At 41.8% G+C, this 20,734-nt stretch overlaps 2 protein-coding genes across 7 annotated transcripts in view; one reads left to right on the top strand and one right to left on the bottom strand.

Annotated features, from left to right (window-relative positions):
* brsk2a (BR serine/threonine kinase 2a) overlaps positions 1 to 18,815 on the top strand; it is a 192,665-nt gene extending 173,850 nt beyond the window's left edge. For 2 of the 5 annotated variants that reach the window (XM_077567801.1, XM_077567799.1), the window contains 7 exons: positions 4,195 to 4,255; positions 6,376 to 6,583; positions 6,666 to 6,714; positions 7,347 to 7,470; positions 9,214 to 9,394; positions 12,466 to 12,555; positions 16,789 to 18,815. In XM_077567801.1, the coding sequence (XP_077423927.1) occupies positions 4,195 to 4,255; positions 6,376 to 6,583; positions 6,666 to 6,714; positions 7,347 to 7,470; positions 9,214 to 9,394; positions 12,466 to 12,555; positions 16,789 to 16,925 (850 nt within the window). In that variant the 3' untranslated portion in view covers positions 16,926 to 18,815. Of the gene's footprint in view, positions 1 to 4,194; positions 4,256 to 5,829; positions 6,584 to 6,665; positions 6,715 to 7,346; positions 7,471 to 9,213; positions 9,395 to 12,465; positions 12,556 to 16,788 lie in introns of all 5 variants that reach the window. The other 3 variants (XM_077567797.1, XM_077567796.1, XM_077567798.1) reach the window with 2 other exon arrangements.
* A 781-nt stretch (positions 18,816 to 19,596) lies between these two features.
* The window catches only part of abtb2b (ankyrin repeat and BTB (POZ) domain containing 2b), a 41,718-nt gene continuing 40,580 nt past the window's right edge, over positions 19,597 to 20,734 (bottom strand). For both annotated transcript variants that reach the window (XM_077567794.1, XM_077567795.1), the window contains exon 17: positions 19,597 to 20,653. In XM_077567794.1, the coding sequence (XP_077423920.1) occupies positions 20,429 to 20,653 (225 nt within the window). In that variant the 3' untranslated portion in view covers positions 19,597 to 20,428. The remainder of the gene's footprint in view (positions 20,654 to 20,734) is intronic.

The raw sequence follows: 20,734 nt of genomic DNA, 5'->3' as shown, positions 1-20,734 counted from the left end.
TGTCTACGGTGCTGATTTGGTTGCTGGTTTTATGCGCTGCAGCTTCTCGACCTCCAAATCAAGTGTCTCTCTGTATATTTCTCTGCCTCCAGTCTCTTGTTTGTTTGTTTTTAGCTCTCAGGCAGATATCAGTGGCAAAATAATCTGTGAAGTTAAATTTTGAACTCGGGCCTTTTTTTCTGCCTGATCTGAGCTTTATTTGACCCGAAACACAGTACAGCAGATTGATAAAACATACAAGGATCATTCAAAATGTTAACGTGTTTTGACAGAATGCATTCACATCAGTGTCAATCACAGCGGAGAGATGGTTAAAGCTGAATTTCATTACAAAAATGCTGCCTATACATCAATGTTCCTTAGTTACTCATCATTTTTCCTTCCATATCTCATGTAAACAGTTGCAATCAAGGCCACATTTTCGGATTCATAATTTGTTGCTGGATCCACGATAATCAAATATTATCCGTAAATACAATGACAACCATGTTGCAAGCATGTTGACCAAGATACAAGAAACCCTTTTGTGTTCATTTAAAATCCTAACAGTGCGCAAGGAGAAATGAAGGCAGGTTATTGATATGGAAATGAAACGTGAAAAAGTGTGACAGTGTGAGGCATAGCTTATGATCTTTTTGCTTCGCCGACTGGCTCCCATCACTTGATGCGGGTTAAATGAGCTAGGTTAGTCGAGCAATTTTAATAAGTCCAAGGGTTGCTGCTAATTATCGACTCCTAAGTGTTTCAGATACTCAAAGAAAGTATGTTTACTACAGATCTCTTCAGCAGAAGCTGCAGGGGTCTTATTGCATCTTCAAACTTGAGGATCTGAGCTGTGGATATTAATTTAGTTGATCTTCTGGGAGTTCCTCCAGCCCCGAGAAAGGAAATGACTTTAAATAGTGAGCTGATTGATATGACTATCTGCTTCACAGAGAGGAGACACCTCTGAAATAGAGTCAGAGGAAGGAGCAGTGTGATTGTATTTGGGCTTTGGCGTTGTTACTCCTGGCACCACCCACTATATTCTGTATCGCTTTCATTTTATTTTAGGCCATTCCCTTCTCTCAGGTCCGTCTGTTATTATTTCCATCCCACACAATCTCTCATCAGAGCCCGCCGGGTGCTTTGGATGGATCAACAAAGCCTCTGGTCATGCTAGGATGTAAGACTTTGTTGCAATTAGTCCAAACTAGAAAGTGCAGCGCATTGGTACATGTGCTTAAATCAGCGTGAGCCTTTTGAATAGAGTCCTTCTACCTTCAAAAAGTACAACTAACCCATTCATTCTTCTGCAGTTCTTTACCACTTTAAATGGCACTGCAGTAATTTGTTTGAAAAACTTTGCAAAGATTTAAGCAAACTGCCTGCAGTCACTATGAGCATGTTTCCTACTTATTTGCAAATTGCAGAGGTGGGCGCGTCAATGAATTTCGAGTGTCCGTTATTAGGCAATCATCACATTTCCATCATCGTCAATCCTTCAATATTTCAAGCTGAACCGCATTGTAATCATCAAACTGTCATTCGTCAACAAAATGGGCATCCGTCAACAAGCCATTTGTCATTAAAATGGATTATGACAGACTGCCAGACCTCCCGTCAATATTGTGGGAATGCCCACCTCTGGGAGTTTTGTTTGTTTACAATATCATCTACAAACATAAGACAGATCTGTTAGTACTGACCCGGTTATTGATGATTACGTTGACAAACGAAAAGCCACTACCAGCATTGCTTAGTCCGCAAAGTTTCTCGTCAATCGTTAATTGTCAGCAAAATGGACGTCCGTCCTTGGCGGATTGACGGACTTTCCGTCAATAGTGACAGAATACCACCTATTTACTATAGTGCTTTACATCAAAATGTTGCTAAATGTATTAAAATTTAAGATTGAGCTCGCATTGCCCGCTCTGTTGGTCATATATTTGTGAGGTCTTCAATTTGGTCAAGGTCCCCTTGAAAAAGTTATAAAGGTCTGTTTATAATGTTATTTTATTTTTTATTTTTTTGTAATTAGTGTAGACTTGCTTGCACATTCTAATTTAGGATTATAGTAGGGTACCAGATTTTCAAAATTAAAAACCGCAACACTACAATTCCACTGAAAATACATTCTCACCACAAGCTATTTATTATCAATCTCTGGTGACTGGTGGTTGTATTATTGCTTTAGCTAATAACGCTTATCCAACCTTTTTATTCGGAGTCCTGGCAGCTATTGGAAGCTAGCTGTGCCATTTACCTTGTGCTGGTCACAACATTGGAAATATGCTGCCAGAAAAGCACAGTTTATGTTGGGTCTGGCCGGTGATAGCGGCATTAGGCTAGTTGGACAACATTTGCCACGGAAGCAGCAAGTGTACCTGTAATCCTAAATGTGTTCTTTGCGACAAAAAAGGTTTGTATTTACCTTTACTAGTTTTGGCGAACAAACCTCCGATTGTATAAACTAGAATAAGTAGGACAAAAACACACCTGTTAGCAATTGTATGCAGCAAGAATAGTCCTATAAATCGCTATGCCGACTGTGTGATTGACATACACGTGGCCCAAACAATTGGCTTGTTGAATGGACCAAAAATATATTTTTTAAATGAGACGCCAGGAGTTGAATCTGCGTAAATGCGGGACAAAACAATGGGGATGGTGAAATCTGCCAGGATCTGGACACGCGGCTCAAAACCAGGACTGTCACATTAAAGTGAAGACATCTGGTCACCCTAGATTATAGCATAATTTTGCTTTGTGTGCTGCTGTTTACACAAAACACCCCAAAATGTTTATTCATTGTCATCTTGCAGCAAGGAAATCTCTCTGATGGTGCATCGCTGTGCGGCATTGCCATCTGTATTATTAGCTCTATAGACCTGCTGGTCCAACACGAACAGATGCAGAGTATGTCGGACAATATGCTGATAATGGGCCTAGGAGGCTGAGAGTGCGTGTGTTGCCATGATGTGTAAATGGCGATGTGGGCATGTCTCCGTGAACTGAGACCCTTCAATTGTGTGTGTAGGCTATGTCTGGTCATCTGCTCTCTCAAACAAGTCTGAGCCCATTCGTTCTCAGCCTCGCCCACTCATGTGTGCGCATTACAGTGTGCAATCACCACGGAGATATTTATGAAAATAACTCGTGAGTGGGAGTGCTTTCTTTTCACTGTAGCATTTACTCTTTTTTTTTTTTTCAGGAGGAAGATATTTATTCACAGAGACAGAGTTATGAATTAAAAGCTTCTCGGGTTGACATAAACCCAAACTCACACTTTTTTATGACAGTGTTTACCTATTGGACTTTGTTTTTATGTCTTACCATGTAAGTAAGCAGTTGTGTGTTCATTTGTGGAAGCAACAATGAGACTGGTCCAACATCTGGGAGCAGCATCATTCTCCATTACTACACCTGTCTTATTAGATCTCAAGGGAAAACTCCCATGTTGCTCTTTCCAAGTATTTTTGAGAGGCAATCAAAGATGTGTAGGCCTGGATGTTCTCAAATACTTTAGCGCTTGAGTGGAAATGAAAGAGGGCGTGGTTTTAAAATGAATGACAAAAACAAGCAGTGTTCTGACAGTCAGCAGCTGGCGTCGACAGACACTTTGTATGTATGTGCGTGTGTGTGTTGCGCGCTTGATGGAGACAGATTGTCCCGTGATTGTTCATTTTGGGGCTCGCCTCAGCTCACAATAGCATTGACGGCATCCGCATGGAAATGGAAAATGAATGGCATGCCACCGAATGCCCCACTTCATTTCCCCCCTCAAGATATCTGCTACTGATCCCGTGCAAACAGGCTCAAAAGTCGCCATGTTTTATTTATGAGCAAAGTGTAGAGTGAGCAACAACAACAAGAAAAAAAGCTAATTTGAATACTAATGTGTATAAAAGTGCTGTGAGATTTCCAGGTGAGTGTGCAGTCAAATCAACACGTTTGACATTGCTGTGAGTCCCTGCTAAATAATGTGTGCGGACAAATGAGGGCATGCACCGCGCGCTGTAGCATTTCCACTCGTCCATTCCTGCTCTAAGGCACCACGTAGCTGCTCGCTGTGTGCTTGGCGTGATGGCGCCATATGCTGTAGTCCTTCCCAGCGCAGCATTTGACCTCCAAGCTTGTGACCCGTACCTTTGTGGAACCGTTTCGCATGTTCAGCCCACAATTGACTCCTTCCCTTGCTTGTTTGGTCCACAGGTCGCGGTCTATTAGCGGAGCCTCCTCAGGCCTCACCACCAGCCCGCTCAGCAGCCCACGGGTAAGTCAAGACCTTCTATACCCTTACAAATGCACACACGTATGTGACTACACCTCTTGACCCACCTCACATGTTTCTGTGTAGTTGCATGGTTCCCCTGTGGGATGACCATCTAATCACTGCTGATCTTTTCCTATTAGTGGTGCAACATATCAAAAAAAGTTGGATCGTTTTTTTGGATCAACAAAAAACAAACAAACAAACCAAAACATTGTCTATTATTTATTTGTTTAAAATACGTTCAACTAAAAATGTCAAATATAGCTGTTTAAATTTTGGAAACAGTTACAAACTAGCTATGCCCACATCATTGAAAATGAAGTAAAGAAAGCCAAACCGCAGCCATCGGGCTACAGTATGCGCTGCTAGCAGCTAGCCGCTAATGCTAAAGACTTGTGACCAATGTAATTAACTAGCGGTTTCTTAGCATCATTAATTAACAATACAATATGATTTCAAGACAGGAGTGCTGTTAGCAATTATGTGATGTCAATAAAAACAGCAAGCCGAAATGTCGAGAACAGTCAAGCTCGCCGTCACGCTACAAGAGCTAACCCATAGTTGCTGAAATGCTCCCATACACGTGACATACATGATCCAGGAGGGTTTTTAATTTCCTCTGCTGCTATTATAGTGAATGTGGATTGAACACGCACATGGATGATCTATTGCACGACTATTTCATGACTTCAGCAAGAGAAAATATTGGATGGTCATTAGGGCTCCACTGCAGCACCTCCTGACCTTTAACAAACCATTTTAAACAATATCACTGATATTACTGCAAATGTCACATTGTTATACTGTCTCTTGAATTTGTCTTGATATGATCTATTATTTTTCTGAAACACAATTGTATCATCACTCTATGGTCACGTTTGTATCATTTATTGAATGCTAGCGAGAACACACAAGAAGAAAGGTTTTCCTCAAAGACAAAAGCATCCACTCGCCCCCATCCTCTCGACTTATAATAGCTTACTGTGTTTTCGGCAGCTGTAGCGCGTGGAAATCCAGCTCAAGGAATTATTTACAAAATCCTCCTTTTGGAGCTTGGATGGGATAGGCTAGCAGTGAATGTATCCAGCTGACTAACCTTGAAGACTCAGGGTTATCCACGATCCTCAAACAAGCGTCTCACGCTACAGCTCATCTGAAAGGGAAATTGATTTCAGAGGCCAGATAAATCTGAACTATTCTGTCCATATTCATTTATTTCCCAATGTGGCTGCAGTTTCAAGGTTAAAAATCAATAATAGATCAAGTGTAGCCGTGGTCCTTATTAAGATCAGTCTTCCTAGCTTGCTTGTTTTTCCGTATGTGTCTAAGTCAACTGGTTATCTCTTGTGTCCACAGTTTGTATGTTTTTATCTTTTAAGTGTCTTTGCTTGCTCTTCTTATTGTTGTATTCCCATATCACCTTGCTTTATTTTCTAACTGCACGGTCTTTTCTCCTTTTTGTTTCCAATCTTGTGCATGTACTTTTGGTTTCCGTCCTCGGCGTCTGGCTGCTTGGTGGTTGTATTTACTTCATTCCCTTGTTTGTACTCCCTTGTATGTTTTGAATCAAAAAGCCTGTTAGAAAATTTGGGGTTCCTCCTCAATCCCCTGACTTAACACAATCCCCAAACACCAGCCCCAGCCCGTCCCCTGAGCCACTTCCAAACCGAGCAGGTCCTCGCATGTCCACCCCGAACTCGCTGGCCCCGAGCACCGAGGCCCTGCCGACATCCCTTAACAAGACTCAGACGCTCCCGACCAAGCCTAAACTTGCACCCAAGCCTCCTCACGCCACACGATCCAACCCGCTCCCCGAAGCGTCCTTAGATGAGGCATCCTTGTCGGAGTCCTCGGCTTCCTGCCGTATTCCATCGCACCCTCCGTCTGCCTCCGTGCCCCACGCGCCCACCTCCCCACTTTCACCGACCTCCCTAAGCCCTGTCGCTTCAGTCCTAAACAGCCCCCAAGTCCGTCGCTCCCATTTCGCTGCCAACCCCCAACTCTCTGTGCCCTTCAGCCCGATGGTGCCCCCCTCCTCCATCAGGCTGCACCATTTTCACCCCGTAACACCCACGCCTTCATACGCTGATCATCCACCTAAATCTATCCCCCTCATACAGGTTACCCCCCACCCTTCCCCTCGAGGCAGTCCCCTACCCACCCCAAAGGGCACCCCGGTGCACACGCCCAAGGACAGCCCGGCCGGGACTCCCAACCCGACGCCACCCCCAAGTCCATCCATTGGCGGTCTGCCGTGGAGGACGCGTCTCAATTCCATCAAGAACAGTTTCCTGGGCTCACCACGCTTCCACCGCAGGAAACTTCAAGGTCAGTGTAACCTTATATTTGGACTTAAAACTTTTTTTTTAATCTTGTTTTCATTCCACCCTAAAAAACTCTGTGTCCACAGTTCCCACACAAGAAGAGATGTCCAGCCTCACTCCGGAGTCTTCCCCAGAGTGAGTAAATGTTACACCTTTACAATCATAGTGATGTATGACCAGCCATAGCTCAAAGCCACCTCCTCACAGGGCAATTTAAAATGATTATGATTTTTTTCTTGTTGAGCTTCTTTTGCTGACCTCAGGTCTTTAGCACGAGCTGGTTGGTTATGAGGAATGTCGGGCTGACTGTGTGATGCTACTCAGCCTCCTGAAGGGTGATGACATTTTTTTTAACGTTTTGACCAGCAGGTGTGTGCCTGTTTGGTTGGCTGTTTGGCAGGGAAACATCTGGGTTGATTAGAGAGCTTCCTGCTGAAGATTGCAGACAAAACACCAGAAGCATATGGCTGGGATTAATAGTGGAGTTTGTTTTAGGGGTCGGGGGAAAAATACCAATGGTTTGGTTTGGTTGTGAATAATACAATTTTTCCCCAGCCTGCTTGTAAGAGGCCACGGCTAGAGTGTGTACCTGACACTGCTCACAATCTTTTTTGTCAAAAGCAATTGCATCAGACACTAATGCTGATGTCATCGTGCATTGAATTATCTAAATGTGCAAAAACAAAACAAAAAAACTGCTCTCGGAATGTGCTCTAGTATTTGAGATTGTTCATGGCCGGCACATTTCTTGTGCTCTCTCCCCACAGACTTGCCAAAAAATCTTGGTTTGGTAACTTTATCAACCTGGAAAAAGAGGAGCAGATCTTCATTGTGATCAGGGACAAGCCTCTCAGCTCCATCAAGGCCGACATCGTTCAAGCATTTCTCTCGGTAACGTCGGAGGCATTTATTATTTATTTTCCTTGTGCACACAGTTCAGAGTCTGACCCGCAGACATAACTTTACTTGTTACGTGGCATTTTCCATTGGCAAAACTAGTGCCTGGATAACTTAGGTTCAGAGGACATTGAGGCAACGCTGTCGTATAGGTAAGTGGTCATCGCCGCACACAAGAACAGTGAAGAAAAGTTATTGTTCAAGAATAGCCATTGAAAATGTTCATCCATTTTCCATACCAGCTTCACTCAGTTCACTGTGGGCATGAGGCAAATCATACCTTAGATTGGTCAACCTTACTAAGAAACTAAGAATATCATCGCTGCTATGTGAAAAACACTTAAGTCCATTTTTTTCATTTTTCATATTTTTACGATTTTGCAATGTCTGCATTCAGTTCAATCCTAAAAATTAAAAAAAAATGGCAACAATGGACATAAGTGTTTTTCACATAGCAGCGACGATATGCATGATAAAATGAAGAAAAATAAATCAAGCAGCATTTCGTCACCCTCTTGAAATAATTGCCTGTCATTTTTTTTGCCCCCCCAATTTTTTTTTGCCTAAATCCTCTCCTCACGATGCAAATGGTTCATTTTTGTTTCCTGAAAAATCTGAAAAAATGACTTAGACGACGATTGTTTTAAGAGGGCGTTGATTTGTTTAAAGAGCCTAAACACAAATTCTGTACTCCTTTTAGTGTTCCACTCCACAGCCTCTACTTTGCTGCAGTGGTCCTTTTTCTTGCTGTCCTTAGTCTCCACTCTGATTAAAATGTATCTGCATATGGTGGCCAACAGCTCTTGTCTAAAAGTAAATACAGCAGATACTCGTTCTCCTCCATTGTTTTTTCCCCCCTTGTTCCGACTGATGCCTTTAATGCGTCGTGGCTGAGCAGAGCGAGTACTGTGCAATGAAAAAAGAACTTTACTTCTCTTCTTGATGTCCCTCCTCCTTAACTCTTCTCACATCACCCTCCTGTGCCCTACTGAGTGTGGCTCTGGTAACTCTATTTGCCGGCTTTTTAATAGCAGACTGGATATGCCTCTCATGAGTATGTGGCGGGCCCACGGTCTGCTAACATGTTTCAGATTTATGTAGCAATTCAGCCAACTGCTTGTATTCATCGCTTCTATTTTCCCCCTGACTGCAAACTCAATGGAGGTCAATACAAAAACTACAAGAGGCATTCGTGAGCCGACTCTCCAGTAGATGCTTTACCCTCAGTTTTATATAGTGAACCTGTATTTGTGTTACTAAGGTGTGTATAATACATATGTCTAAATGCAGGTAGCATGAGCATGCCACTTGTAAATCGTTCAGCGTGTGTGATTGAACGGAACCTATGTTCACCCCAGTTAGATTTTAACAAAGTCACTAAATAAATACAAGCAAGCTTGGCCTGCCTTCTGAGGTCAATGTCAAATATGTTCCCCCCATCCCTACAGGTAGCTATTATCCCTCTCCCGGGCTGTGCTAGCTGCTATTCCCGGCAGGAGATTGGCACCTGAATCAGTGGAATTAGACCTTGAAGCACACTCACATTAATGGAATGTCAACACATCCACGGCACTGTGGCGGAACGTGACAATTTTACAACTCACTTGTTCATTGGGCTTACAAATTCATTTTAGGAAGGGAAAATGCAATGTTGGTGGGTGACTGAAGACTACATTATCTTAAGTCCCTCACATGCTTGACAACTCCATTATTATTTTTTTTGGTCTCGACTTCCAGATCCCAAGCCTGAGCCACAGCGTCATTTCGCAGACCAGTTTCCGAGCAGAATACAAGTCCACGGCCGGCCCGACGGTCTTCCAGAAGCCGGTCAAATTCCAGGTGGACATCACCTACACGGAGAGCACAGCTGCCACCAAGGAGAATGGCATCTACTCCGTCACCTTCACACTGCTCTCAGGTCAGGATGCACCTGCATGCCATCAGCTATCCAATCAATTTGTTGGGTTGAATCCGGACAAGTAAATAACATCCAGTATCCTGCTGATACAATTTACAGTTTTGGGGGTATGCACACATCCTGCAACAAAATTATTTATGGAACAGACATCCACTATGTGACATATCCAGCAGGAAGAAAAATACCATATTGGAATCATGACATTGGTTCACTATATACTGTCGTGCTGCATTAATACAGTAAAAATATTGACATTGAGATCTAGTAGGAAACATGGCGATTTGGTGATTTGCATTTCTGCCCAGCAAAACAGACATTTTGGGTTGGAATCTCTGATCAGGGCTTCCTGGCTATGTGAAGTTTGCATGTTTTCCCGGTCATTGTCTTTTTTTTTTTCATCTGGAAGCAGCATTGCAAAATTGGCACCTGGCAAAAAGATTTTCTGTCATAGACAGCAGTTCAATAAAGTTAGCCCAGTAGAGCACGCTGAATTGAGTTTTGCAGATTTTGCATGAACGCCTACTCTAGAAGTTTGGTGTTTTCATCAGTGGTAGCAATATCAGGTCTAATATTGTTCAGAAACACAAAACCTTTCTTGAACATGGCATAGGTTTCACTCAAATATAATATGTAAGAGTAACATTACTAATATTCTAAGTTTCTAACCTCAACTAAATGTTCCTGTAACTTAAATACAGTCTGTAAAAGAAGACATTTTAGTTGTAAAAGTGTTAGCAGGAGAACCAAAGTGATACTTCATCACACCATCGCTTCCTTTTTTAATATTTTTTTATTTGACCTACCACTTGGGTGGTGTTTCATTTCTGCTCAACTTGGGGACAGCTCGTGTTGTCATCCGTGCTAAGTACTAACCTTAAAATGCTGCATCTCCAAACCGCTGACATTGCACCTAATCTACCAGCGTGGGAGGCATATGTCAGGCTTGAAAAGTGTTTCAGTATCCTAGTATCGGCAGTTTTTTTTTTTTATGATGATGATTATTATTAATAATTGTAATTTTGGGGGGGTCGAGTCTGAGTAGGAGTGCAGACGTTGAGTATTGATATCAATCCTGATACTGGTATTGGTATCTGAAAGGCACGCTGAAGCTCTGATCTCTAATGAAATAATGTATATCAGACAAAATGACATCATAAATTCAAACTTTCCATGCTGTTCTACTCAAAGCCTAAAGATGCAGATAAAGAAAATCATAAATGGCTAGTTTAGAAAAAGGAGCTTCATGTAAATATAAATTGTTGAATAATCCTGCAAACACAGGACCAAAAATCATTACCTCCTTGGCAGAGGTAAAACTGCATTTTTGTCAGAATGCAGCAGTTTTATCCTTGTAAAGGTCACATTTTTGATGCATCATTTTTTTTAATCTCATTGTGCGGGTTGAACTAATATTGTGGCCAGTGATCGTATCTAGCAAACGTGGAGAGCTTATCAGATGTGCTGCCCAAAAAGACTTTCCTTTAACGCACGCACAGACCTACATACACACACACACCCTCACGGTGCTATCTTTGTGGGGCCATCTTATTGACATATGCATTTCCTAGCCCCTTCCCCTAACCCCAACCATCAAAAATTATTGCCTACCCCCATTCTTTACCTCAACCTCAACCATAACCCAATTCAAACCTAATCTCTAAAACCAAGACCCTCAAAAAGAGGTTTGAACTTGAAGCACCAAAATGTCCCCACAATTTCAAGTAGGTCCCCACAATGGTAGTCAAACGCACGTTTATGGGCCCCACAATGTAGCAAAGACAAAGACGCACGCACATGCACACACGGAAGTAGGGGCAGGTACTTCTAGTGAAGTGCTTGTAATTGAAGAAATGTTATTTTTACATGCTTAGGGTGTTTCTTGACCTCTGTGGCGCTCCCCCAGAACAAAACTATGATGATGAATAAACAAATATAAATTAGATCAAATAATTGACACACAAAATGAATAACCAGTATTTGAGATTAGCATCCATTTGAACATCTGGCAACAAATGTTATTCTGCTAGTAGAAGCAATGAACCTGTGTAAATTCAAACAGGTCTATATTGATATGTCTCAACACATTTGTTAACTAGTCTATTGTTTAAAGGGAAAGTCAACCCGGGAAAAAATAATATAATCTATGCAGCCCCACTAGTTTAAATACTGTATGAGTTAAGCAGCAAAATCCAGCTGTTTTTATCAGTATCAGAAGGCGGCCATTTTGCCACTTGCTGTCGAGTGAAAATGACATCACAGTTGCTTAAGGTAACAACCAATCCCAGCTCAGCTTCAGAAAACAGGCGAGCTGTGATTGGTCGCTGCCTGAGCAACTGTGATGTCATTTTCAGTTGACAGCAAGTGGCAAAATGGCCGCCCCCTGAAATGGACATAAAGAGCTAGCTTTTGCAGCTTAACAAATATTCTACAAATGTAATATTTATCCGAATGTTATGTCTAGTAAGGTCACATATCAAATATTATTGTCAAGAAATGTTTAAATTTGATTTCCCCTTTTTAACTAATGTTAGTAATGTAAACACATTACACATTCCCATTATCACATATTTTAACTATAAGCTCATTTTTTTGTTTGTGTTTTGTTGTGTTTACCCTGAGTGATAAGTTACCTTCATTTTGTTATCCGTGTGTTTGACGACCAGCCTGCTAGTAGGGGTTCCCACTTGGGAGATTCCCGAACGCTGACCTCTCATTGCCGTGTCTAGCTTTGTTCCCAGCCACCAGTCAGCAACAGCGAGTAAGGGTCCCAATGCGAGGGATTTCCATTGCGGCTTCTAAACCAATGCTATTGTTTTGTCATTGATTTGGGCAAATGTCAGCCGTCTCTCGGGACCCCCTTGAGCTCGGCGCCCTCGGCAATTCTCTAGGTTGCGCCGCGTTTGCCCCACAGTAACATAACACTCACACTATTTGGCCTTTCTGGCCCCGCAATTGGCTGGGGATCCGTATGCGTCGCCCAAAGTCAGCTGAGATGCTCTTCAGCTCACGAGTGTTTCCCGAAAGCCAACCAACTGTCTCTTCTTGCTCGGGTTTGTGTGTGTGCGTTCTAGGACCCAGTCGGCGCTTCAAGCGGGTAGTGGAGACCATTCAGAGCCAGTTGTTAAGCACACATGACCAGCCTGGAGTCCAGCAGCTGTCTGGTGAGTAGCTTCCCCTTTTTGCAACCCCCACAACCCCTCATCTTTTCCCACCCAGCCCACATCAGCATTACGCTCACGCTCCGCCTCTGCAAGCCATAAGCTCGGCTTCACAGCATTCTGCCAGCGTCAAAATGTGTGCTCGTGAAAATTACAGGGAAGGTATGGAAAGGCCATTCGTGTTCTTATGGAGGCTTTGTCACCATGGCAACACCACAACGACACCGGACCAGGGCAAACGTGCTATGTACTAGACTCCCAAGTAGATGATTGGCGTTGTGCTCCACATGAGATTTGTTGTTGTGTTTCGCATTAGTTAAATGTTTGATTGTAAGCAGCTGAATGGCAACACATAACAATATTCTTCTCGCAGCGTCTCTTTTGAAGCTTGCGTATGCCTGACTTGACATTCTTGTAGCAATGGCGCTCCCTGCTGGCGAGATCGGGAAACACATGAGTGCCATCTATCCAATTTCGACCAGAATTGCCAACCTTTATTGAAACAACAAGCACATATTTTGCATTAGAAAATTGCTGTGGAATTTCTGGAAGGCAGAATGTATTGATCTTGTAATTATTAGTGTTAGTCGTCTTTATACAAGGGGCAAAATACAGAAGCGTTACAGTTAGAACTCCTCGCCAGTGTGGTCAACCATGCGTTGTCTAATCCTCCCAGTTAGAACAATTAATGGCTAATATTTTTTCATGTGTGCAACCCATATTGTAATCTACAAGCGCACGGCCGCAATACAGAATTTAATTGGATCAGCATTCACGGGCAGCTGTATGGATTAGCTGTAATATTTTCAAATGTGTTTCTAATTAGTAGACGACGGCCTTGGTCCAAATTAAATGAGTTACTTCCATAAGATCACGTCGGGCAATTAGTAGCAGTGAAAATGTTGTGAGCATGATGGCGTGTCAATTGCAAAACATAAAGTGCACCTTTGACGTGTTAGTCCAAGATTTATCGAAATGACTTCACATCTTAATGAGGTCAATATGCGCAGAGCAATAAATCGTACTCACATTAAACTCATCCCATCACACCTTTAGAGCTTTCCCGCTGCGGGACTTTAAAACAAAAATAACTGCTGTTGATAGCAGGAACACAAAGAAGTGGTTTTGCACATCTTTTTTTTTTTTTTCAAACAAAAGGCCTCATCAATTTTTGTCATTATGTCGTTAATCTCCAAAGATTATTTTGAGGTGAGGCGGGGCCACAGTCAAACTAAGATTCACAGAAGGAGATGCACTCAGTTTTTTTTTTAATTGGTTAAAATGTGAAGATTCATGTCAATAGTTGACACAAACTGATACATTCACAACATGCGGAGTTCAATATTTCAACTTAATTCTCTATTTTATCATAATCTTGTATCGCTTTCAATGGCAATACCTACATTAAAACAATTGAAATAAAATTGCACGTGGGGTTTACGCTGAGCCCACAATCGCTCTGATTGGCTTTCATTGTGATGTCTCACAGCTTTACTTGGAAACTTTGTTGCTAGGCAGAAATCATGGCACAAAATCAGTATGAAAAGTCACCAGATAAAAAAAGGTCTTGATTGCAATGTTGCTGCAGTCTTGCTTACCTCGCTCTCGCTTCTTTGGCCAGCAGACTACTTGAGACTCAATCAGCAGCTCCTGCAGATGTTTCACTTGAGCAGTGTGAACATTTTTGCCTCACTTTCTTTAAGACGTGATCGATCAGATCTTCCATCCATGTTGTAATGCTCGTCCTCCACCAGTGGACTGCTTGCCAGCTAACTGCAGCACACAAATAACTTATCACATTCTCGTTCATATCGTATTGCGTCGCACTAGGCCAAAAATAGTTAATTAGAGAGGAAAAAAACATACGTAAGTCACACTGGAGTATAAGTCGTATTAAGTATACAGGGTGTATAGTTTATTATATTATAAATCGAGAGTGTCCCCTTGTGGCTGTCTGTGAAATTATATTAACCCCCAAGGTCTAGTTTATACATGTACAGTATAAGTCGTTCCGGAGAGTCGCAGGAACATCTAACCTATAAAAAACTGAAAATACAGTAACATCCAGAGGGGAGTTTTGTTTTTCTTGTAGTGTGTAATTGAGTTTTTTTTTTCTATTGTTTGAGATTGGTGTGATTGGGTTTTTTATTGTATATGAAAGTTTTGAGTTATGCATGTGAAGCGTTTTTTTACGGAGTCCCTAAAGTGACATGGGAGAAGAAAAATAAATAAATAAATATGTTTCTTATCCGGACGAGAAACATATTAATTTATTTTTATTTCTCCCATGTCACTTTAGGGGCTTCATAGTTTTTTGTTTAGTGTGAGAGGTCTTAGTTTAAATGTGAGTTATGGGTGAGAATGTGAGTTTCGTTTTGGTGTGAGTGAGGGATATTTTTGTGAGCGTGAGATTTTTAATTTTTTTGCATGGTGTTTTTTTGTGTGTGTTTTTGATGAGTGTATTTTTGGTGAATGAGTTTCTTTGGTTATGTGAGAGTGTTTTGTCAGGTTTAACTTTTTATTGGTCAGTGTGAGGGTTTTTTTCTGGTTGAGAGAGTTTTTTGGGGGGGTGAGTGTCAGCTCCTGATGCTGCGTCATCAGGATGTGAATGGGTAGTCGAATGTAAAGCGCTTTGAGGGCTTTTAAGGTGGACCAGTGCTATATAAATGAAGTACCATTTACCATTTTGGTGAATATTTGCTTTTAGTTTGTTTTGCTGATGTGAGAGTATTTTCGCAGGATTGAGCTTTTGTTGAGTGTGAGAGTATTTTGGCAGGATTGAGCTTTTGTTGAGTTTGAGAGTTTTTGGACAGGTCTAAATTTTTGTGTAAGATTTTTAGGTGAGTTTGTGTGATGTTTTCGATGTTATGTGTGTCCTTTAGTGCGTGAGAGGTTTTTGCACGAGTGTATTTTTTTTTCCTGAGGCTGACTTTTTTGGTGTGAGAGGTTTTATTCAAGTACATTTATTTCCCCCCTTTTTAACCCTATAAAGCATGAACCATGAAATATATGAGAACCCACCACACCCCCGCCCCCCGCCACCCCCGGCTGTTTTACTGGATTTTGACGGATTTTGCAAGGCCCACAGAATATTGTGTTATATTGCCTTAAAAACATCAAACTTACCAAAAGAAAGATTAAAGTCTCTTTATTCCAATCTGTTTCAGTTTTTCAGCAATTAGCATTAGAATATAGCTAAGTTCCATCATTATTCACAAATCTACTTGAAATATCTGAGTAATTTAGGGTTTTTTCACAACATGTTCCTGGTTCATTTCTTATGCTCTGCTGCCACCTGCTGGCCTTTTGTGTAATAACTTCAACCATTCTTTGCAGTTGAGAGGCTGCATCAAAGCCTTCTGTATGCTCTAGCATATAAAACGTATAAATACATCTTTGGGACACTTAAAACATTAAAATTATATATATATATATATATATATATATATATATATATATATAAATATGTAATATATATATATATATATATATATATATATATATTACATATTTATACGTTTTTGGGAATACATGAGTTAGAGTATTTATTGGTTCTTTTGAACAAACGAACAAAAAATATTTTATTTTTATTTATTTTTAAATCATCCACATATGACTTTTGATTTGTGTCATATTTGATGCATTCGGTCACAATGCTTTAAATGTGTACATTTATAACTGTGAAAATTATAATAATAAACAGACATATCCAACATATTAACATATTAGTATTTCCAAAAATCAGAAAGAAAATTTCCCACTGTTTAACAGTATAGGTGTCTTTCCTTTTCTCAATTGGGGCGATCTTGCAAGGTCGCTGGAAAAGCCATCAGCTGGGTGATACTGCCCTCTAATGGATGATCCATGCAATGCATGTATCAGATCATATACGTCAGGGGAAAAAATATTATACATGAAATAGAGGGCTCAAAATGTCTTGTATTTAATATGATACGTTTGGCTTTATAGGGTTAATGTATATAAGAGTTTTTTGTTTTTTGTGTGTGTTATTTTTGCCCTACGGCGTGCCATTTACAGGCAGACGTTGGAACGATGACTCCACCTCCTTTATTTAAATCCACGAGCCGCACTTTAGCATCATCAGCGCAGCATTTGTGCCCCGCTGTTCTGTCTCCTCCCCCATTTTTCCTTTACCTTCCCTGGCACGCTCGCCCCCCGCGTGCCTCGTGGGCACCCCGAGTAACGCGTCTGCCGTAATCCGACACCTCTTTACAGACGAGAAGAACGGCCAGGTGCCCTCCAAGCGCTGCCCCTCGCCCGCGCACGCCCGCTGGCAGGAGCAGGAAAACAATGCGGCCAAATGTCCGCTCGTCAAGTTGACGCTGCGGGAGGAGTCGCTAGATTCCAACTAGATCGGGAACGCCATCACCACACCCTCATCCCTCCTTCGCGCCATCTCACTTCCTTTCTTCGTGCTGCTAAAGTGTGTGTGCTAACCTCACTTATTTCTCATCCCAGGACTTATCCAGAAAACCTATTAAGTCTCGTCCCCGTCCCTCCCCAGTGAACCCCCCGCCCCCCCCGCATCTTCCCACCCCAAGAGACGCTTGGAGGACTGAGGTTTGGGTTACCATGGAAACAGATCCTTCATGCAGACTTGTACCTTCATCTCTCCCAACCCTGACAGTAGAAGTAGAAGAAAATTCCTTTGGTGTTCCCGATCCCTCGTGTGCATCATCCCCCGCCCCCTCCCTCCGTACCCGCCGGGCATCCTTGCCACAGAAAACGAGCATTTTGCTAAGAGACTCAACATGCATACCAGCACATGTCCAGTATGCACACTTAAACTCTGGGATGTATTACCAAGGAGACGACACAAGCAGGAGGACGCTCGCCGGATTGTATTTTTTTTGTTTTTTTCCTTTAATGTGCTTTTTTTTTTTTTTTTTTTGATGAACAATGTGTATTTTTTTGGGCTGTACCTGAAATGCCACCACTGCTGCAAATGAACTGAAAAGTGGAAGTCGGGGGTCTTAACAATGTTGCCGGGCGGGTGGTCATGTGCAAATGAATGATTTATTGCGTTGTACAGACTGCGATCATTTCTGATGTACAAAGTCAGAGTTGTCTCTCTCGTTGTGACAGGATGTTTTGGTAGCCAATAGGAGAAATCATCGGTGTATTTTTGGTCACATGATCAATTTTTTTGTCTTTCATGTTCTCTGCAGCACTTTGTCTTCAGTTGTCCATTCAGACCTCTCTCTCTCCCACTCACGTACTTACCAGCAGTAGGAAAAGAAGAACAAACATTATAATGTGATACATGTGCTTATTTTTGTATTTGTGGCCCTTATTTATTCATCTCACGGTGTCATTTCCTAATTTATTACAACTTGACTATTTATATGAACAAAGCTGTTAGGTCAGTTGAATGTTATTTATTATTACCCTCTTGTGTGTTTGTAAATGGGACATCATTTGAAGAAAATCCAAATCTAATTTTAGCTGAATGATGAATCTTTTTCCTCAATGACGAGGGTAAAGAGAACTTGTGAAAAAAAACAAAAAAAACATACCAGTGATTGAAGAATGTAGACTTAGCCTCTTTTTGGAGAGAGGGAATGCTCTTTTATTGATATTTGTCCGTTTCTATATTATTGTTTGCGTAGGCTGGGCCTGAGAAGGACAACATTGATCTCTTTGTAAATAGACGGTTGAAAACGGGGGTTGATTGTCTTCTTTACCATGCCGGGGATTCCTGCTCTCTACGTTTAGCTTGTATTGCTGTGTGCATGTCAAACATGGGCTTTTCTTTGCATGGCTTTTGATGTAAACGTTCTACGCTGATCAGTCACCATCAAACTTCCTTTTATGTTGGCCGACCCTCCCTCACTTTTTATCCTGGCTTGTATTTCTGGCCCTCTTTTAATTTGTTTTATTTTTTTTATTTTTTATCTTTTCCTCCTACCCGCTGATCTTTTCCTCCTTCTCTTTATCTTACGCGCAACGTTTTTGAGCAATGCCTCTCACTCTGTGCCACTCCACGGAAGACTCGGACGTCTGAGCTGTCTTATGTGGGTGCATAGAAGGCACGGGGAGATCAATACTTACCAATACAAAGCAATACCCTCACGTCCAACTCTCTTTTGTTTTCTACAAATGGAAAGCAAGAAGCTCAGAGGACAGTCAGCGATTCAGACAGCCAGAGCAGGAAAATAAACAGACGGATGTAAATCCCCATTAACATAAACTACTGTGAGCATCATCAGTGCTGGAAAAAATTAAATCATTCAGTTATGGTGTCTTCTCTTTTTCTTCCGTGAATACATACTTGTGCTGAATCCCAGGGATGTTCAATTTCAAACTTTTCTTCCGACGATTTCACTACCACTCAACCAGGGCTGGACTGGCACATAAAAATCGGCCCTGGCATTTTGACTTAACCCATTGGCCCGACTCCTGACCATAACTGTCTAACACATTGTTCTGCCACTGATATTTTGACTAATGTTGGTTCAGTTTGCTGTCTATATTCAAAATGGATTAATGGACTAGTCCCTCTAAATTGTGGGCCAGTCTCTTGGGATAAGAATGGAGAAAAATAACAAAAAAGTACAGCACAGCACAACCCCAAAAACACCGGCCCACCAGGCATTTTCCTTTTATGCCAAATGGCCAGTCCAGCCCTGGACTCAACTCTAGAATAGTCACCAAATACTAGAGATGCGCAAATGAAGCACTTGTGATATTTTTGGGGGGTTAAAGGCTAGTGGAATGGAAATTGATTACATTTCCACTGCATCTTTAAGCCAAGAGTGTCATCTAGAGGAGTCCAAAACTATCATAAGTGCTTCATGACGCTTCATTTGTCCATCACTACCAAGTACCAATAGCAGTAGTACGTTTGATACATAAAACTTGCCCAAACAAAAACAAACAAGACTGATCATAAAATTGCCACAAGATGGCGGCACAAGGGGTGAAGTGTCATACATACCTTTAGTAATGTTAATGACATTTATCTATGTGAAGACATTGATCATTTTCTTGCATTATTGACAATAATTAAAATATATCTAAATATCCATATGCAACATTTTATTTCTGTAAATTTCTGCAAGTATTTTCAAACGATAATTTCTACAACATTCCTAGTAAATCACAATGCCCCATGACGAGTGAGCTATTTTCAGAACAGCCCATAGGCACCATGTTGCTGACCCCCATCTGGTATATTTTGAGTTCAAGTTTGTTGATCTTTCCCAGTCACGTGGAGGGTGCATGGCAAGAGCAAACATGTAGTAAGTATACAATCTGATGCATTACTGAATTCCAAAAAGACAATTGGTGTATATATTATGCAATGTTCAAGACAACTTTCCAAAATCCCATATTATGGTTCTGTTGCTACAATGCATTTAGTCTCAGCATAGCCAAGCTTAAGGGACTGTTAAGAGTGTGCCTCAAACAGTGAAAACAATAATAATAAAAAGGATTTAAAAAAACAGTAAAAGGAAAGACCCTGTTAAATACTCTCAAATATTTTTCCTCATTAAATAGAAACTCAGAAAGTGTGTATTATGTGGTCATTTTGAGGGGCAAATGAAAAGAAACACTTTGCATGATTGCTTAGTTCAAATGGAACAAGGCCACAAGTCCAGCATGGCCACGTGTGCTTCAGTCTGGAGAGCCGCTGGATCCAAGGCAGTCATTTACTGCTTTGCCCGCTAGAGGGCAGCAGTGGCTCACAGTTCTTGCATTTCACCCTCACTTTCTTTTCCATCAGAAGCTTCCTGAGCCCTTTACAAACATTCTGTACACCACAAATACATCCAGCTGGTGTGCTCAGCATTTTATATCAGTCGCCACAAATGCTCGTGGAAACAATGTCTGTTTTCGCACGTTGTGAGCGTCCTCACACTCTGGACGTGACGTAGAGCGAGCGCAGCCGTCGGGCCAGCGTGACCTCCAGCTCGTCCAGCGGCGAGTCGCCTTGGTTGAGGGCCACTGTGGAGGCGGAGTTTCCGCCTTGTCGGCATCCCAGCAGCAGACACCTGAAGGTCTCTCGCTCCATCAGCGCCGGCATCTGCTGCAGGAAGTAGCCTTCACAGAACGAGCTCAGCTCCACGGACCCGTGAGCCTGACACAAATGGGACAATATGACATGATCTTATGTCTTTCTGTTCCACAAAAAACATGTCATACAAAAAGAAGCTATGTG

Source organism: Vanacampus margaritifer, chromosome 6 (assembly GCF_051991255.1).
Source record: "Vanacampus margaritifer isolate UIUO_Vmar chromosome 6, RoL_Vmar_1.0, whole genome shotgun sequence".
In the NCBI taxonomy this organism is placed as follows: Eukaryota; Metazoa; Chordata; class Actinopteri; order Syngnathiformes; family Syngnathidae; genus Vanacampus; species Vanacampus margaritifer.
The sequence above is the reverse complement of the archived record's forward strand: the minus strand, read 5'-3'. Positions and strand labels throughout refer to the sequence as shown.